The sequence below is a fragment of the Anolis carolinensis genome, chromosome 4, assembly GCF_035594765.1.
Source record: "Anolis carolinensis isolate JA03-04 chromosome 4, rAnoCar3.1.pri, whole genome shotgun sequence".
Taxonomy (NCBI): domain Eukaryota; kingdom Metazoa; phylum Chordata; class Lepidosauria; order Squamata; family Dactyloidae; genus Anolis; species Anolis carolinensis.
In genome coordinates this window covers 235463395-235481021 of record NC_085844.1, presented here as the reverse complement: position 1 = coordinate 235481021, position 17627 = coordinate 235463395, and the positions used below count along the sequence as shown (strand labels likewise).

Here is a 17627-nt window from a genome sequence, read left to right as displayed (position 1 = left end):
TTGGAGCATATGTAAAGGTCATCTAGTACAATCCATTACAGATGCATCTTCCAGACTTGGAAGCTCTCTTGCTTGCTTTTTTGCCACTGGCATTATGTGAGCAATGACATCTTTCCCACCTTTTTCATGGTGGGGGTCATCTCTTGCAACCATCCCATCCACAGGCCAGTATAGTAAACTGCTGGTGGCTGCCAATGTTCATTATAACTCTTCCTTTCAGCTCTCGATTGTGGCTGCCTAGCCCTAATTTATTGTTTTGGCTTTTCAGCACTTTACTTCCAGCTCCGACCCTATTGTTTTAAAAACTTGGTTTTTTCAAGCCACCTTTGATTAAGAAGAACAGTTGATTGAGTCCCTATCTTTACCTACTTCCTAGTCTTCTGCAATTTATCACTAGCCCATGTGATTAGTACTCCCAATATATTGCACAATTATAATTTTATTCCTCTCCTCCAAGATTGAAGATTGAAGTGCCATTATGTCGCCTGTGGCCACTGGCTACCCTTTTATTTTGTGATGTTGCGTTTTATAGTTTTGATGTATTAATTTGCTGTGATTGATATGTATTTTATATTGTTGTATTTTATTGTATATTGTTGGGCCTGGTTCCCATATGAGTACCCTAGGGGAGATGGGACGAGATACAAGAATAAAGTTATTGTTGTTGTTGTTGTTGTTGTTGTTGTTGTTCTGCTTTTTGCACAAGCCTTGCCCTTCTCTCTCTCGAATTTGAACATGCCCACTTTTTCCATTTACTGGTTGTCATGTTGATTGATGTATTTTTATTTTTCTGGTTTTAATTGTTTTAATTATATTGTTTATTTGTCATATGTTTTTACTTATGTAATTTTGAATTCCTTGTTTATGCTGGGCTCGGTCCCCATGTAAGCCACCCCGAGTCCCTTCGGGATGATGGTGGCGGGTTTTAAGAATAAAGTTGTTGGTGTTATTATTATTATTGACACAAAGACATAATATGACACAGCAAACGAAGATATATATACTGGATTTTGTATTACTAAATAAATAAATAAATAAATAAATAAATAAATAAATAAATAAATAAATAAATAAATGGAATCTTCCTCTGTGTGGATCGTCCAAAATCCAGAGCTCAGAAAATTACCTTTTGGACAAGACTCCTCCAGTTAGTATGGTCTTTCGGAATTGTGGAAATGGTTACTCAAATGTAACCTTTCCTGGCTCAGAAGGCCAATGGGTTTTGTGGGTCATGTGCTGCATGTCTTCTCTTTCATTCCTCCCCAATATGCATGTGTGTATGACAACATTTCCAGGGATGTCTGCTGAGACCGTCTGTCATTTTTACTCATTTCCTGCTTTCTACTTTTCCCCTCTCCTTCTGGGTTGATACACATTAGGATTAGACACAGTGGTTTCCAACCTTTTGTCCTCCAGTAGTTTTGGATTTCAACTCCCAGAAATCTCAGCCACCTTACCAGTTGTTAGGACTTGTGGGAGCTGAATTCCAAAACACCTGGAGGGTCAAAGGTTGGGAACCACTGGATTAAAGATTGCAAATGTTATTTTCTGCAGAGTACAATTTAGAGCCCCAGTGGTGAAGTTAAAGCACTGAGCTGAAGACCGAAAGGTCCCAGGTTCAAACCCCAGGAGCGGCATGAGCGGCCGCTGTTAGCTCCAGCTCCTGCCAACCTAACAGTTCGAAAACATGCAAATGTGAGTAGATCAATAGGTACCGCTCCAGCAGGAAGGTAACGGCGCTCCATGCAGTCATGCCGGCCACATGACCTTGGAGGTGTCTACGATCAACGCTGGCTCTTCGGCTTAGAAATGGAGATGAGCACCAACCCCCAGAGTCGGACACGACTGGACTTAACGTCAGGGAAAACCTTTACCTTTACCTTACTATAATTTAGAGAACTAAATTTGTAACCCAAGGACAGAAGTCTGTTGGCTGTGTTGCTGGTGGAAATGTTGTAATGGAAATGAAGATGGCAGTGGAAAGAAGAGAAAAAGCTACACGTGCATTGGCAGTAAGAAAAGGGAGAAAAAGGCGAGTCACAAGAGTAGGCCACATATTTCCTGAATGCCTGTCTTCCAGGGCTATGAGGTCTTGAAGCCATATCATTCCAGAAAAGATAGCTTGGTATTAATGGCCAGGAACGGTTTGTTCTTGTGGCATGGGTAGTACATAGCTAACCCTTCCAGAGTGCCTTAGCATTCAGGAAACGGGTGGCATGAGGTCTGCAGCCTCTTCTGGGTGCCACTGCATTCTTTCTGTGACAATTTCATGTGGAATGGATTCTGACATGTTTGGTGTACATCAACTAGATTTCAGCCCCCAAAGCATAACTTTCTCCAAACTTGCATTAGATATAGCAGCCCTTCAACCAGCCTAACAGTAACATGTCTTCCACTACATCCCCCAACATACTAAGAGTACAAAATTGCTCACTTAAAGTCTCTTCTCTTTGGGCGTATTGCTGTATTCCTTGAAGCCAAAGCTGTTTTAAGACTCCATAACAAAGCTCTGAGGAAATTCTCTTGCAAGAAGTTATGTCTCTCTGTTATTTTTTTCCCCCTTAAGCTAAGAGAACATGACAGATCTCCGCATTTCAATCTGAAGCAAACCGATTTATGTCATGAATGCTAATGTGCCTTTGATACTATCACAAAAATTCAACCCATTTTGGGAAATGTGCGGCAACCCTCCCCCCTTCTGCTGTCTTCTTATAGCGTTTATTTATTTGGAAAGCTTCAGTTCTGTCCTTCAACTTTACTATTTCCTAAGTGAATGACAAAAATATAACAGCAATTTTTAACAAAACAAGATTGCCAATGCTAGCCTTGGACGTCATAGCCAATAAAGAACACTCTTTGGTAGCCATTCATATAATCCACAAAGGGAGAGGAATCTAGTAATACGTTGGTGCAGGTGAGATAACCTCTCATGTGTTGAAATAAAGTTAGGATAGATCTTAAAGGCACCAAATCCCACCTCTAAGGATTCTTCCATTAAAAAATCCTATGAAATTCATGGAGTCACTATAAGTTAATTGCTGACTACACACACATTAAAATAAGCAGATTTGTTCTGGTGCTGATGTTTAGAATATGGTGCTATATTGTAACTATCATTATTTTTAAGTACTTGGCATTCTGACAATAAGCATAGTAGTAATAGGGGCCACCTCTCGTCAAACTCATTTTTGACAGGTGCCACGCCCCCTTGAAGCAGGAAGTCCTGCCCCTTGAAGCAGGAAGTGCCACCTCCTAAAAGAGGAACTCCCTCCTCCTAAAAACAGGAAATGCAATCCCGGGAGACCCTTCCCCCTGAGGTGAAGCCCTCCCACAGCCCACAGCCCACCCCCCCCCCCCCCACCCCTACCATAAGCCACCCATGTGATGGGTATGTCTATGGTGCATGTTCCCTACTCCTACTGCAGGAGCTTACCACGTGGTGGGGCAAGCACAGACATGTTTCAATGAGGCATTCATGGTGATGCGTATGGGCTGAAAGGCCCCTTGCCTAGACTGACCCCTCTGCTTGAGGAAATGGGGCAGCCAGGACCGTGTGCTAGGTCTTAGTGGTGAGCTCTGTGCTCTGTGTCCAACAGCCAATGGATTTAGGCCCATAAGGTCATCATGTGATACTGGGAGGGCCCATTAGGGCGGAGCTTTTAGGAATAAATACTCCATGTGAGTTTTAGTGCATCCCTTGACTGCTTTCAGAGGAATGGAAAATATGGAATTATCAGATGCCAGTGTTTCTTCCTCAGAGCTACCTGATTCAACAGTTGATGAATCCCAAAGCAGGAAACGCTTCATAAGTTCAAGTTCTGATGAGGATGATGACTGTGATTTAGCTAAAAGAAAATGTGAGGAAGACCGGGTGGTTTCCGAATCAGCTAACAGGCTTTTGGAAACACTTTCATCAGAACCAGCAATACCATCCTCTGAGCAGGTAAAAAACATAAAACTATTATTCTGATCCCTCTTAGGGTTGAAAGGGTCTATTTCAAGGAGCAAAATTGTGAACTGAAAGCACTTACACTTATCTTTTAAATCATTTTAGGGGGTTACAGAAAATTCATCAGGGGCAGCTAAAGAAGAAGAAGTGAAGTCACCATCTATCGCTGCTATTTGGAAGCTATGCTGCGTAGCATCAAGCCAGCTACAAGTAAGTATGAGTTTTGAAGAGATGTGTTTTATGTATGGGTGGGGTGGTAGTCACTGAATGTGCGTGTTTTAAAATCTGATTAATTTTATTATTTATAGGAGACCCCTGAAATGAGTGCTATTCAACGCCCAGGCCATGTGATTATGTCAAGCATTCTTGGATTGGATGTCAAGACTGAAACAGGGAATGTAGAGCAGAAGACGGTCATGTTGGAGACCGCCAAAGCAACCGTTTACGGGATATTAGATCACTGTTTAAACGAAATATTATTTGAGGCGTGTCCGGGTTGTCAGATTTTTGCAGGGAATCAGATGAGTCATGAATGTGTGTTATGGAACAACAAATTCCTAAGCAAAAAATTGAAGGATATTTGTGGAAATTTATGCTTCATAAATACCCTTCATATTTTACTTTTGATAGGTTACTGTCAAAACTCTCTGTATATGACCTCTGAAATATTGGACTACATTATGAATTTGGTAACATATATTGGCCAAACTGATAAGGCTATTAAAGTTCTAAATGCTGGATTGAAGAGTTGCAACCAGGAGATTCTGCAGCAAGTCAAAACTGTGCTAAAAAACCGTCCATACAAACATTATGTCAAATTTTGGCCTATTATAACTAATTTTAAGAAAGAGTAAAACTTGCAGCTATTGATGACTGTTTTTAAAAATTCAAAAAAGTGTGTTACATTGAAATAAAATATATGGTACTTTCAATAATGGGATAAAATAAAATGGATTTAAAAACAACATAATGCTCAATGTGTTTTTTATTTGAGGGCTTCCCTTTAGAAGTACATTTAATGAACACTCATAAGTTTTCTAATGTATATATATATATCTAACTAAATAGAAAAGTGAAAATGCGTGCCTGTTTATTGATCCTTCTGACAAAACAGGAAATGCATATTTCAGTGGTCATGCCATGGACAGATGCTGATGACTTCTGAAAAACAGAGATAATAACCATCTCTGTGCCTGGATCTTTAAGTGTTACATTCCTTTAGAAATACGACCTTATAACCCAACATGCCCCATTTACCAGAAGATTATTTTAAAATGGGTAAAATAAAATGGATTTAAAAACAACATAATGCTCATTGTGTTTTTTATTTGAGGGGCTTACCTTTAGAAGTACATTTAATGAACACTCATAAGATTTCTAATGATATATATATATCTAACTAAATAGAAAAGTGAAAATATGTGCCTGTTTATTGATCCTTCTGACAATCAGGATATGCATATTTTCAGTGGCGTGGGGCCGGATGCTTAAGACTTCTGAAAAACAGAGATAATAAGCATCTCTGTGCCTGGATCTTTAACTGAATACACAAGGCGAAGTGTGGGCCCCTTTCTTTAACCATGTATTAATATATATATATTAAAATGCATCATTGGAAACATGGTTTATTTTTACAACCAAAAATAAAATAAATAATAAAATAAGGGTCCAACAGAACAACCCAATGTCTATAGGGAAGGGAGAGTGTTACAGTCCTTTAGAAAATACAAGTCCTTATAGCCCATCATGCCCCATTTAGCAGATTATTTTAAAATGGGGTAAAATAAAAATGGATTTAAAAAAAAACATAATGCACAATGTGCTTTTATTTGAGGGTTTCCCTTTTGGAAATACATTTCAACTACTCTTTAAGGCGTATATTGCTAATTTTCTTCAATATACCTTTCCCCAACCCCTTCCCTCAAAATAAAAAAAAGTATGATACCCATTTATTTAATAGAGATTTATATAAATGTTTCTGTACAACATGTATGCCTAACTGCAAATATGACCACACCTCAAAAGGAGGGTGTTTGTCTCATCAGCCAATGGGAATTCTCAGTTTAAAAGCGGATGGAAAGGCGGCCCCAACCAGAAAAGAGGACCCCCTTACGCTTTAAAAACCCTGGGACATCCTGGGTTCAATCCTCTGGCCCATGCAACATTTCTGGCTGAATTGGTAAGTCCAAACCTTTCTCCCAACCTCCTCTCTCTCTCTCTCTCTCTCTCTCTCTCTCTCTCTATATATATATATATATATATATATATATATATATATATATATATAGTTTAAGATTTTAAAATAATTTAACATGTGGGTCAACCTCTTATGGGATGTTTTTTTTAAAAAGTCTCTATGGCTGAATCCTGTCCTTTAAAAGGCTATGATGGGTGACCCTTGGTGGTAAAACTGTACCTATTTCACTTAACATTAAATTAAAATGTTATTTATTTGTTATTAAATTGTTATTATTAAATTGTTATTAATAGAGTTTTATATATTTTACATATAAAATATATATAGCTAATTTCCATAGCTATATATATTTCCATAGCCGTGTCTTGTTTGGTTAGGTGGGAGAAAGGCCCATTCAAAAAAAGTCAAGGAACATGAAAGGCCCCTGCAGATTATCTGTATATGCTTATCTACTGTATTGACCTAATTACTGTAACAAAAGAATGCTCCTCTGGAAATAGGTAATACACATTCAAACCATCCTAGGCAAATGGGTACTTATGAAAATCAGGGCTAATGAATTACTTGTGCCTGGTACTCTAACCTAATACACAATCCTATACCTCTAGGCTGGCTTCATTTGAGGTCAGACACCCAATTGTCATTTAATAGATTTTTATATATAATTTAACCTCTGAGGATGCCTGCCATAGATGTCCCCATTGGGGAGATGGTGGCGGGGTATAAATAAAGTATTATTATTATTATTATTATTATTATTATTATTATTATTATGTGGGCGAAACGTCAGGAGAGAATACTTTTGGAACATGGCCATTCAGCCCAAAAGACATACAACAACCCTATAATTTAATCTGTTTCATTGGAAGCTACGGCTTATTTTTACAACAGAAAATAGGGTACATTATTTTGTTTGTTTGCTTTATATAAATAATAACAAAAAGGATGTAGATTTTTATTTTATTTATTTATACAGGGAATATCAACCACTTTAGATTATAAACATATAACATAAATTCAACAATCGACAATTTTGTTTTACCATCCATTAGAGCATTCATGTATTTCACCCCATGTTCCTAGAAAAAATGAGAAATAAGATTCTGTTATGCTAGTTTTAATTAATTAATCTAATTACTATATTTATATATTGGCCTTCTTACCAGAAAAGTGGGGGGGGGGCAATTTGGCTCACAAATTATACGTACATACAATATATTATATTATTACCATAGTACAATATTAACATCATATATTACCATATTGTACTATGACACTATACGGTAATATTATTTATATATGTGTGTGTGTGTGTATGTGTATAATATTACCGGTATTATATTGTAATATTAATATTAGTATTATATTGTACCACATCATAATATTATTACCAATATTATATGTACATACAATAAATTATATGTACATACAATACTGTATATTATATATAATATTATTATCAATATTATATGTATACACAATAATGTATATTAAATTGAATATTATAAAGTTTTAAGAGTTTATTTTACTTACCAAGCCTCCATGACGGCAAAGCCATTTAGATTCATGATCTAGCAAGAATGCTGCGATGCATTCAGCTACATTATCGACATGAACTTCTGTGTAGGGCATTTTTCTGACTAAAATGCATCCAAATAATATTATAGAAAAAATTCTGCCCCAGTTAATCTTGCCATCGGAAAATGTTTGCTGCATCACATGTTGAAGGATTTCACAGCTCTGTGTGGGAGTGTCCAATTGCAGAGGTGATATTATAGGAAAGATCCTGGCATCCAACTCATTCATTTTTTGTAAAGAGATACATATCTCAGTATCTAATGATGTTTTGGGGGCTTTTCCAGCTGCCAAATTCAGGTAAGATTGAATAATCCTGAACGTTTGTTTTTCAATTTCTGGTAATCTGTCAGGGTGGGTCCAATCCATGTATGGAAATGTGTCTCAGCAATGATTGCACAACCTGTTTAATGCTTGCCTCTTAACCCTCTCCACCTTCTTAGATTCAACAACTCAAACCATCAGAAATGAGCAACATCAACCAACATTTCTATCCTAACGTTCATATCCAGTACCCAGCCATCATAGAAAATATGCCGTTACCAGATGAAATTACTTATGAGGATGTGCAAATTTCTCAGCTGGAAGTGGATGATGCTCAAATGATGGGTTTGTCCTTATACTCCAAAGGTTATTTAATAATAAAATGAACGCCCACCCAGTGTGTGTGTGTCTTTTCTGAAATGATTGTCTGTTTTCCACAGAACAAGCACTTCGTCATGAGGATGCTGATTTCAAGACTGTGGAGAAACCAAAGGCTATTCCACCAACTTCCAAGCATGCAGGTAATGATGAATGGTAGTAAAACACAGAACATAAATACTACAACAAAAATTAACAAAGTCGCAATCACACAAAATAACAAACTTACAGAAATCAACAGAACATCACTCTGTAAATATGAGAAACAGCTACTCAGGTGTATGTATTTGCATTTCCAGATAAGGAGACCAACATGCCCACTCCAAAGACTACCAATCTATCAACTTCAAAAACTCGAGGTAATTGTATGCCCCACAGAACATCTCTCTGTAAATATGAGAAATAGCCACACGTGATTGTGTTTAGGTATTTTATTATATTTATTATATCTTTTAGGAACCCGCTTGAAGCGAGCCAGGCCAGAAACTCAGGAATCAGCTAGACCTCAAAAGAAGAAGAAAGGCAACAATGACATTGTGCTGAATTCGGAAGATGATCATGACTGTGAAATTATGAGCACTGCGGGGGAATGCTTTGCTGAAATTCGTAGATTGAACGATGAAGCGGACGACAATTATAAACAGTCTATTGCTTTAAAAATGAGATTGGATCAAATCGTCGGTCATGAAATTCCAAAACTTCTCAAAGCAATTAAAGCATGTAAAAATTATAACCCTCTTACAAACTCAACTCACTATCAGATAGGTAGAGGGTTGCACAAGCGGGGTAGAAGAAAGCAAAAGAAGTTCACACCTAGAGAACTGTACTGGAAAAGGAGACGTAGATTGATAACAAAGGCAAGAAAAACTCTTGCCAGGTCCAGAAGTAAACAAAAACATAAAAGCAATAGAGACTCAATGAGGTCAGACCCGGCTTCTTCTTCCAGTACAGACACCCAGAGGGATGGACATTCTCCTGAACCTCAACAGGTAGAATCCCCATCTAACGAGGTTGAGTACCGACCTCAACAGGAAGACACCTCTGGTGAGGAGGATGATGGGTCACCCCCTGTGTTTGCAGAATGCGTGCACAGGTGGCAATTTACCTTTCCTAGTTATAACACATTGCGGATCGGGGAGGTATACCGTTTCAGAAATTTAGAAACCGTGAGGTCATATGCACAGGTTATAAATGCATTATACACAGCGATCCAGGGCATCTTAGACAATCTGAACCAGAGAATTGATCCCGAAGATTTTGTTCAGGTGAGATTAGAAGCCTCAGGGTTACGAAATCCACTCTTCTCTTTTAAAAGAAGTAGGGATCTCTTTAATGCTGAGGAGTTTCTAGTCCAGCTGAGTCGTCTATTACAGAGCAATATGGAAATCTGCGCTCATGGTGATTTTGAGCTCGTGGTCACTATAACAAAACCGCCACAAGGTGGAGCACGTCGAAAACTGAGTTCCATTCCAGCCAGTGAAATAATTGCTAGGAAGAGACAGTATCTGATAGACCTGAATTATGCAGGTGGCAATATGTGTTTTGCTGGAGCTTTATTTGGTGTTATGAGTTTACATAAACCCACAGATTCAGAAATGTTGACAGCTGCTCAAAAACTGCATATGGAACTCGGATGGTCTGATCAAAAAAAGGTAACCCTTAATGATATTTCTACTGTTGAACAACATTTAAGAGTCAATATCGATGTTGCTTATTACTCAAAAAAGTCAGAGTGGGCTCTGTTTAAAACACAGGGCCCCATTTATCCTCAAGCCTATACTCTACTCTTACATGATGAGCATTTCTATGGGGTTCTGAATGTAAAAGCGCTATTTGGCATCCGAAACTACTGTCAATTTTGTCGCAAACTCTATAATCATGACCATCATTCATGTCTATTTTATTGCAGAATGTGTTTGAGAAAGGGGTGTGATAATGTGATAGGGAAACAGGTTCGATGCCCCCGATGTAAGTTTCATTGTAGGTCTGAGGCTTGCTTAAAATTACACCAACAGCTGGGTTTAGAGAAGAAAGTCAAATGTCTAGCGAGAATGTATTGTACAAAGTGTCGATATTATCAGGAGCTGGATCACGATGATGAAAAGTGTAAAGGGAGACAGTGTACGGTCTGCTGGGGTTACATTGTTGAAGATGAGGGTCATTTGTGTTACATGCAACCGCTTAAACAGCCAAAGCTTTCTGTGAAATATTTATTTTACGATTTTGAATGTCACCAGAGTACGGGGGCTCACGTGCCGAATTTTTGCTTTGTAAAAGCTTATTCTGGGGAGACTGTGGAGTGTTTTAAACCAGATTTTGTGGAGGAGAATAGTGGGTCTGAAGACAGTGATGGTGAAATTGAGGTGGAAGGGGAAAGGGAGCCATGGAAGTTTGCAGGCAAAACCTGGGAATTTAAGGGCGAAAACTGTATTGAACAATTTATTAAAACGTTTACAAAAGATGGAGCCTTTAAAGATGCAACATTCATAGCTCACAATTCAAAGGGATATGACTGTTATTTTATACTCCGACAGTTGGTGAAAGAAAAACTGGATGTTGAAATTATAGCACAGGGTGGGAAGTTGATCTGTGTTACTGTGGTAGGACTCTCCATAAAATTCATTGACTCACTCAGTCACCTACCCATGGCACTCTCTAAATTACCAAAGGCATTGGGATTTGAGGATGCCAAGGGGTATTTTCCACATTATTTTAACAAGCCTGAGAATTGGGATTATGTAGGGCCAATGCCACAGCCCGAATGCTATGGCGTAGAATACATGATGCCTGCTGAAAAGGCAGCCTTTACAGCCTGGTATGCAGAGAACCAGTCAAAAACCTTTGATATGCAGAAAGAGCTTGCATTCTATTGTCAGAAGGATGTTGAGATTTTGGAGCAGGCCTGTACCAAGTACAGACATGAAATAGTGCAGCTCACAATGGGTATAAGAGAAGTCATGGTAGGCAAGAAAAAAGACAAAGTCAAGAGGTACAGGGTCGCTATTGATCCTTTTCAATACCCTACCATTGCAGGTGTGGCTCTCGCCATGTATAGGTTCAAATTTCTTAGGGTAAATACTATAGCGATTCCAAGTTGTAATGATTACCATAATCAGTACAAGCGATTCTCATCCGCCTCTATACAGTGGCTCTCTTTTGTCAGTCATAAGGAAAAAGTTGAAATACGTCACGCATTGAATGGTGGGGAGGTTAAAGTTGGAAATTATTTTCTGGATGGTTTTGCAGTTGTGGATGATAAGAAAGTTGCCTATGAGTATTTCGGTTGTTTTTTTCATGGTTGTTTGATTTGTTATTCTCCAGAGGAGGACAACCCCGTGGTGGGGAAATCTTACGAGTTTCTTTTTAACGCGACACAGAAAAGGACCGCGGAGCTCCAAAGCCTAGGGTTTGAAGTGCGTTCCATTTGGGAGCACGAGTGGAGAAATATGGTAAAAACAGATTTGGAAGTCCAGGCTTATCTTGCAAAAGCCAGTTTTCCTGAACCCCTAAAACCTCGCGATGCGCTTTTTGGGGGTCGTACAAATGCAATATGCCTCTATTATAAACCTAAAGATGGGGAATCTGTGAAATATTATGACTTTACTAGTCTGTACCCCTATGTAAACAAAACAAAAGAGTACCCCTTGGGGCATCCTGAAATCATTTACAAGGATTTCAAGCCCCTTTCAAATTATTTTGGACTAGTTAAGGCCAAGGTTTTTCCCCCTAGAAATCTCTATTTTCCAGTTTTGCCTTCCAGAATCTCTGGAAAACTCATGTTCGTACTGTGCTCAACCTGTGCAGAAGCACGACATCTGGACCCTTGTGACCACACAGATGAGGAAAGAGCGTTAATTGGAACATGGTGTACAATCGAGTTGAATGTAGCTATAGAGAAGGGCTACAAAGTTGTTGAAATTTATGAGGTGTGGCATTTTGAGCATCGTTCTGCAGATCTGTTTTCAGGGTATATAAAGATGCATCTTCGTCAAAAGCAGGAGGCTTCAGGTTACCCACAGTGGTGTGTGAGTAAACAAGATAAATCTAAATATATAAGGGATTATCATGCACGGGAGGGGGTGCGTTTACGCAGAAACAAGATTGCAGTGAATCCTGCAAAACGTCAAATTGCCAAACTGTTTTTAAACTCATTGTGGGGCAAGTTTGGACAGAGAACAAATTTACCTGTCACACAAGTACTGAGAGATCCTGAGGATTTCTTTCAGATTCTATTTTCTGATGCTTATAAGGTGTCCATGTCTGAATGTCTGGATGATGAGGCTGTCTGTCTCTCATGGAAATATTCAGAGGACCGTGTGACAACCGCTGGGCGTAAAAATGAATTCATAGCATGTTTTACCACTGCTTATGCTAGACTTGAACTCTACAAGTTGCTAGATAAATTAGGTAGACGTGTTTTGTATCACGACACGGACAGTGTCATTTTTGTGAGTCGGGAAGGGGAATGGGAACCGGCTCTAGGAGATTATTTAGGGGATCTTACTGACGAAATTTCATCAGGCCGGTCTATCACAGAATTTGTCAGTGTAGGTCCAAAATCCTATGGATATAAATTGACTGATGGCACAGCTTGTTTGAAAGTTAAGGGAATCACCCTGAATAGTGCTAACTGTGAGAAAATTAATTTCAGCAGTCTAAAAGACTTGGCATTCGCTTACGTCTCGGACAAGAAAGGCTGCCAGCCTCGTGAAATTGTGATACATCAGCCGGGTATTGTTCGAAATAAGCGTCAGTGGACGCTTCATACGAAAACCCTCAAAAAAACACAGAAGGTTGTTTTTGATAAAAGAGTAATTAAAGACGGATTTACAACGCTCCCTTATGGATACTGATTTGCAGACCCGATGGCAGCATCCCTTCTCTGCTATTCTAGCAGGTCCGAGCGGCTGTGGTAAAACCTTTTTTATAAAAAATATGCTGGATAATGCCGATCATGTGTTCTCTGTACTACCTCAAAATATTGTGTGGTTTTACAGTTGCTGGCAACCCCTGTACAATGAACTCCAATGTAAATACCCCTTTATCCAGTTTGTGCAGGGTTTACCTGAAAAATTTGATGATGATGAATTGTTACCACCCAATAAAGTCAATTTTATAGTAATCGATGATTTGATGCAGCCTGCTTGCGATAACCGTGGTTTGGAGATGTGTTTCACCCAGTATGTCCATCACCGGAATATAAGTGTTTTCCTCATCACACAAAATATTTTTTGCAAAGGAAAAAGCAACAGAACCATCAGTCTTAATGCAAAATATATGGTACTGTTTAAAAACCCCCGGGATAAACTACAAATTGCTACTTTGGCACGACAGATGTATCCAGGAAATGTGAGTTTTTTCATGGAATCCTACGCAGACGCAACAAGCAAACCTCACGGTTATTTAATGATAGATTTGAATGGTACTACACCCGAAACATACAGATTAAGAACTGGAATCTTCCCACCAGATTGGCCTGTGGTATATTTGATGAAGAAAAAATCCCGGAGTTACAAAAGGCAACTGTTTTAAAACGGCGTAGGACCTGCGGCTGCCTGCTCCTCCTGGATAATATGTCCAATCGTGTAAAGAGAAACCTGGAACTTTTAAAACTACTTATTAAGGTACCTCCACGCCAGAGAAAAGCCATTTTGTGCACGGGCTCCAATGATTTAATTGCTACTATCTCAGAAATAGCACTCAATACTTTAAAGGGAAACATCCCCTTGGCCCCGCACCAGCTACGGGCGTTGAGAAAAAGGTGCCGCCTTATTAGAATTCTGGGAAACAGCAAAGTGTCTCTTCGAAAAAAGAAGTGCCTTGTGAAACAGTCTGGAGGGTTTTTGGGACCTCTGCTAAGTTTTGCCGTTCCTCTGTTAACCAGTTTTCTAACCAAACAGTGATGGAATATGCTGAAAAAATGTATCTGGTTCCCAGCCGTCAACTGGATCAATTAAGAGGCGCACCTCCCAAGGATGAAAACATCCGAACTACAGCCATCTCATCCCTAGATAGAGAAATGCAAGAGATTCTACGAAGGTCTGATTTATCCGAACATGAAAAAGCACGACTCTACGATACCTTACTTCAAAAATATTTAACTCATGTAAAACAGAGGGATGCTGAGAAGCAAAGTTTAAATCTGTTTCTATCTGAACCACCTGCTGAAGAAACACCACAACCCCCTTCTGACACCGTGTTTCGTGAAGTGGTGGACGGCCTGCCTGCTAGATACAAGAATCATGCGAGATTGATGCTCAGCAAAATAAGCCAAAACAAGAATATTTCTACATGGGATGATAAAGGATCCTTTGTGTATAAAGGAGCGGTGATTCCCGGATCTAACATCTTGGACCTGGTCAAAGCTGCGATCCAAACTCACGCCTTACCTGTCACACGTCTCCCTAAAGGGTGGGATGCCTTTATGAGGGCCTTGGCCGAAATAAACACCCCGACATCTGTGGTTGGTAATACGTCCAATAGAGAACTTCTGGACTATCTAAAGAACCCTAAGGGTTCACCCCCAACTCAAACTCCGTCTCTGTCACGCAGATCTTCTAAAAAGCAACGCCAGGCCAGCACCCCTGCATGGCTCAGCTTATAATACATTTTATTTTCAATGAATAAAATACTTATATTCTTAAAACCTATTTTGTTGTTTGTGAATGTTCTTTTAAAAACGACAGACACGTATCATATTCCAAAAGCAGCTCTAGGAGGAGCTTTTTATTAAACACGATTATGAAATGCACTACAGGACATACATTGTTGTATCGTTTGGAACATATCCGAGGCACGTGGTCTTGTGTTCATTTTCTTTACAAATTGAAGAACCATTTTGTCATTTTTATCCAAATCGTCGGAATATAATGCGTGAATATTTTTAAAGTCCAGTCCCTTGCAGCGTTGATGAAGGAAAAATATGCAGTGATGTCCGCAAACAACAGAGTCTGAGGCCTGTACAGGCCTGCATTGATACACAGTTTTGTCGGCGTTTCTTTTTAAAAAGTTCACGATGGTTTTGGGAAACAAGGCATAGTCAGGAGGGTGTCCATATGAGTCAAAAAATTCTGCAGTTCTTTCATTCGGCAGGTAAACAGCTAACCAGTGTTCCCCGGGGAGGTTATGGGGATGAGTGTTGATAATCTACGCGAGCGGCCTTTGCTGCAGATGCTTTCTCGGAAGCATGTCACATGGTAACACCCCATAGAAACTCTTTTGAGTATAGGGATTTGAGCTTAGTAGATGAGTTAACTGAAGGCTATCCATCTCACATATAATCAAACAAGACATTTCTCCTGTGATTTATTTCTATCACGTTGTCAAAAACACCGTAAACCAGCATATTGACGGTTGTTGGTAGAGGCTTGGCGAAACGCAGCTCTGCCCTCAGGTTTCCAGTTTTAATCAGGGAGTAGTGGTCGGCACATTCTTGATCTGGAGTCAAGTCAAACGCAAAGAGCGTGTAGCCTTTTGCATACTCCTCACGGTTAATTAAAAGTGCGCTGTCTTTCATGTGTTTGCCAGCAGTCTGAACCAAACTCATATATTCTCTCACACAATTATCCTCTTCAAAATTGGGCTGAAATGGTTTCATGGGATACTGTTCTCCATCCAAGTAGAGAGCTGCAAAATTGATGTCATAATGCTTAAAGTTGAAAGGGTTTTTATTGTATGCACCACTGAAAGAATCGTTATCGACCAACCCTATCACCACCTGTTTAGGAAGTTGACCCAAAAACAGGTTCTCTTGATTGGAGACACGGCTCCCTACCGGTATGCTGAATACTTTCATGCTTACACGGTCCACTGGGTATTTGGCATTAGATGTCAAGAGGGCTTCAGCATGTCCAAGGCGGACACCGGGTGTCAATTTCACTTTTTTGACAAAGAGGGAGGCTGATAAAATATGTAATTTGTAACGCTTGTTTGCATCATTGCTCATTAAGCAGAAGGCATTTTTATTGCGGGTAAGTTTAATTTTCACATCGACACCGTTCAGCAGCAGTTTTTCTTGAAAAAACAGGTCAGCATGGAGATGTCCCATCAAGTCTATTTTTCTACTACCGGCTCCCAGGGTTGCTCTTTTGATAAAACCATCATTTTCTCCATCCAGCTCGGTAGACTCATGCTCCCCAGCATCATCTTTATAAAAAAGCCCCGCTGTAAATTGCGTGGCTAGTGTGTCTTCGCAATAGTTCAGCACGGATTCAATGTATGCTCTGTAAGGATAGCAGTTGTTACTTTGACTGATGAGACGGTCCCCTAAAGTCACATCTAACTGACTGAAAATGGAGGCTATCGGGTAATTCACGAGGCCTACCGCAGCATCGTTGGGGAGGTTTGTTCCGTCTTCATTCACCACTTTGCACGTCAAATATAGAAGTGTGTTGTTGAGATCCATGTAGTCTTCACCATTTCCAGCAATAAAAAAATCCAAGGGTGCGGCTTCTGTAAGAGCCGTTAGTGGGGGTACTTCGATATAAAGGCTTCTCTCGATACTAGTTTGTGTAGGCCCAATGTGAAACAAATCTAGTTCAGATTTAGTGCACTCTTCAGAACATCCGTGAATAAAAGCCATGATGCTGTTTTAGAATATATCGCTCATAGACTGTATCCTCTGCCTCTTTCTCGCTCCACGACGCTTCTGTGGTTTCTTTCTACGCTGCGCTTTCCTTTTAACAGGGCGGGGCGGGCCTTTCAACCTCACTTGTGATGCTTTTCTTTTTAAGCCTCTTCTCCTTCTAATATACATCAGCCCTGATCCCTCTTGTGGGTTTTCATGGGTTGTTCTGTTTAGAACTGCCTGTGTAAAATGACCGACCATGTCTTTGGCTATATTACGCGCAGCTGTTTTTGCGTGGGGTTTAATGATGTCCAGGCCTCTTCTCAAAAGCGGTACAGCTTTTCGGAAAAGGCTCCTGAAAATCCCACCCAGTCCTGAGCCGTACATTTGGGGGATACCATGATAACCCGGAAGTCCATTTCCAGCTTGTGCTCTGTAATAGTTTTTATAAAGACCGGGATCCCCATAGGATTTCAGGATGACCATTTTCTTTTTTAAAGATCCAATGTCCTCCTGGGACGGAAGTGTAGCTTCACAATCACCTTTCCAAAGCGAAATGGTATCTTTTTGTTCTGGTCTGACTTTATCTCAACAGTGAGAGTGTCGATGTGGTGTTTGCTCACCGGAATGTAGTGAGGTTTATCGTAACAAATGTTGACACACTCGTTATTCTTTCCCTTCACAGGTACGCAGCGCAG

The 17627-nt window shown here is 39.7% G+C and overlaps 2 protein-coding genes across 2 annotated transcripts; one reads left to right on the top strand and one right to left on the bottom strand.

Annotated features, from left to right (window-relative positions):
* Window positions 1-3156: 3156 nt before the first annotated feature.
* Window positions 3157-13386, top strand: LOC134298521 (uncharacterized). The gene is made up of 7 exons (XM_062978972.1): window positions 3157-3943; window positions 4055-4159; window positions 4258-6128; window positions 8165-8330; window positions 8426-8506; window positions 8663-8722; window positions 8820-13386. Exons 4-7 carry the CDS (start codon window positions 8189-8191, stop codon window positions 13214-13216), a joined length of 4680 nt encoding a protein of 1559 aa, XP_062835042.1. The 5' UTR covers window positions 3157-3943; window positions 4055-4159; window positions 4258-6128; window positions 8165-8188; the 3' UTR covers window positions 13217-13386.
* Window positions 13387-15633: 2247 nt separating this feature from the next.
* On the bottom strand, window positions 15634-16944 carry LOC134298712 (uncharacterized protein F54H12.2-like). Its single transcript, XM_062979782.1, has one exon. It carries the CDS (start codon window positions 16942-16944, stop codon window positions 15634-15636), a length of 1311 nt encoding a protein of 436 aa, XP_062835852.1.
* Between the last annotated feature and the right edge of the window lie 683 nt (window positions 16945-17627).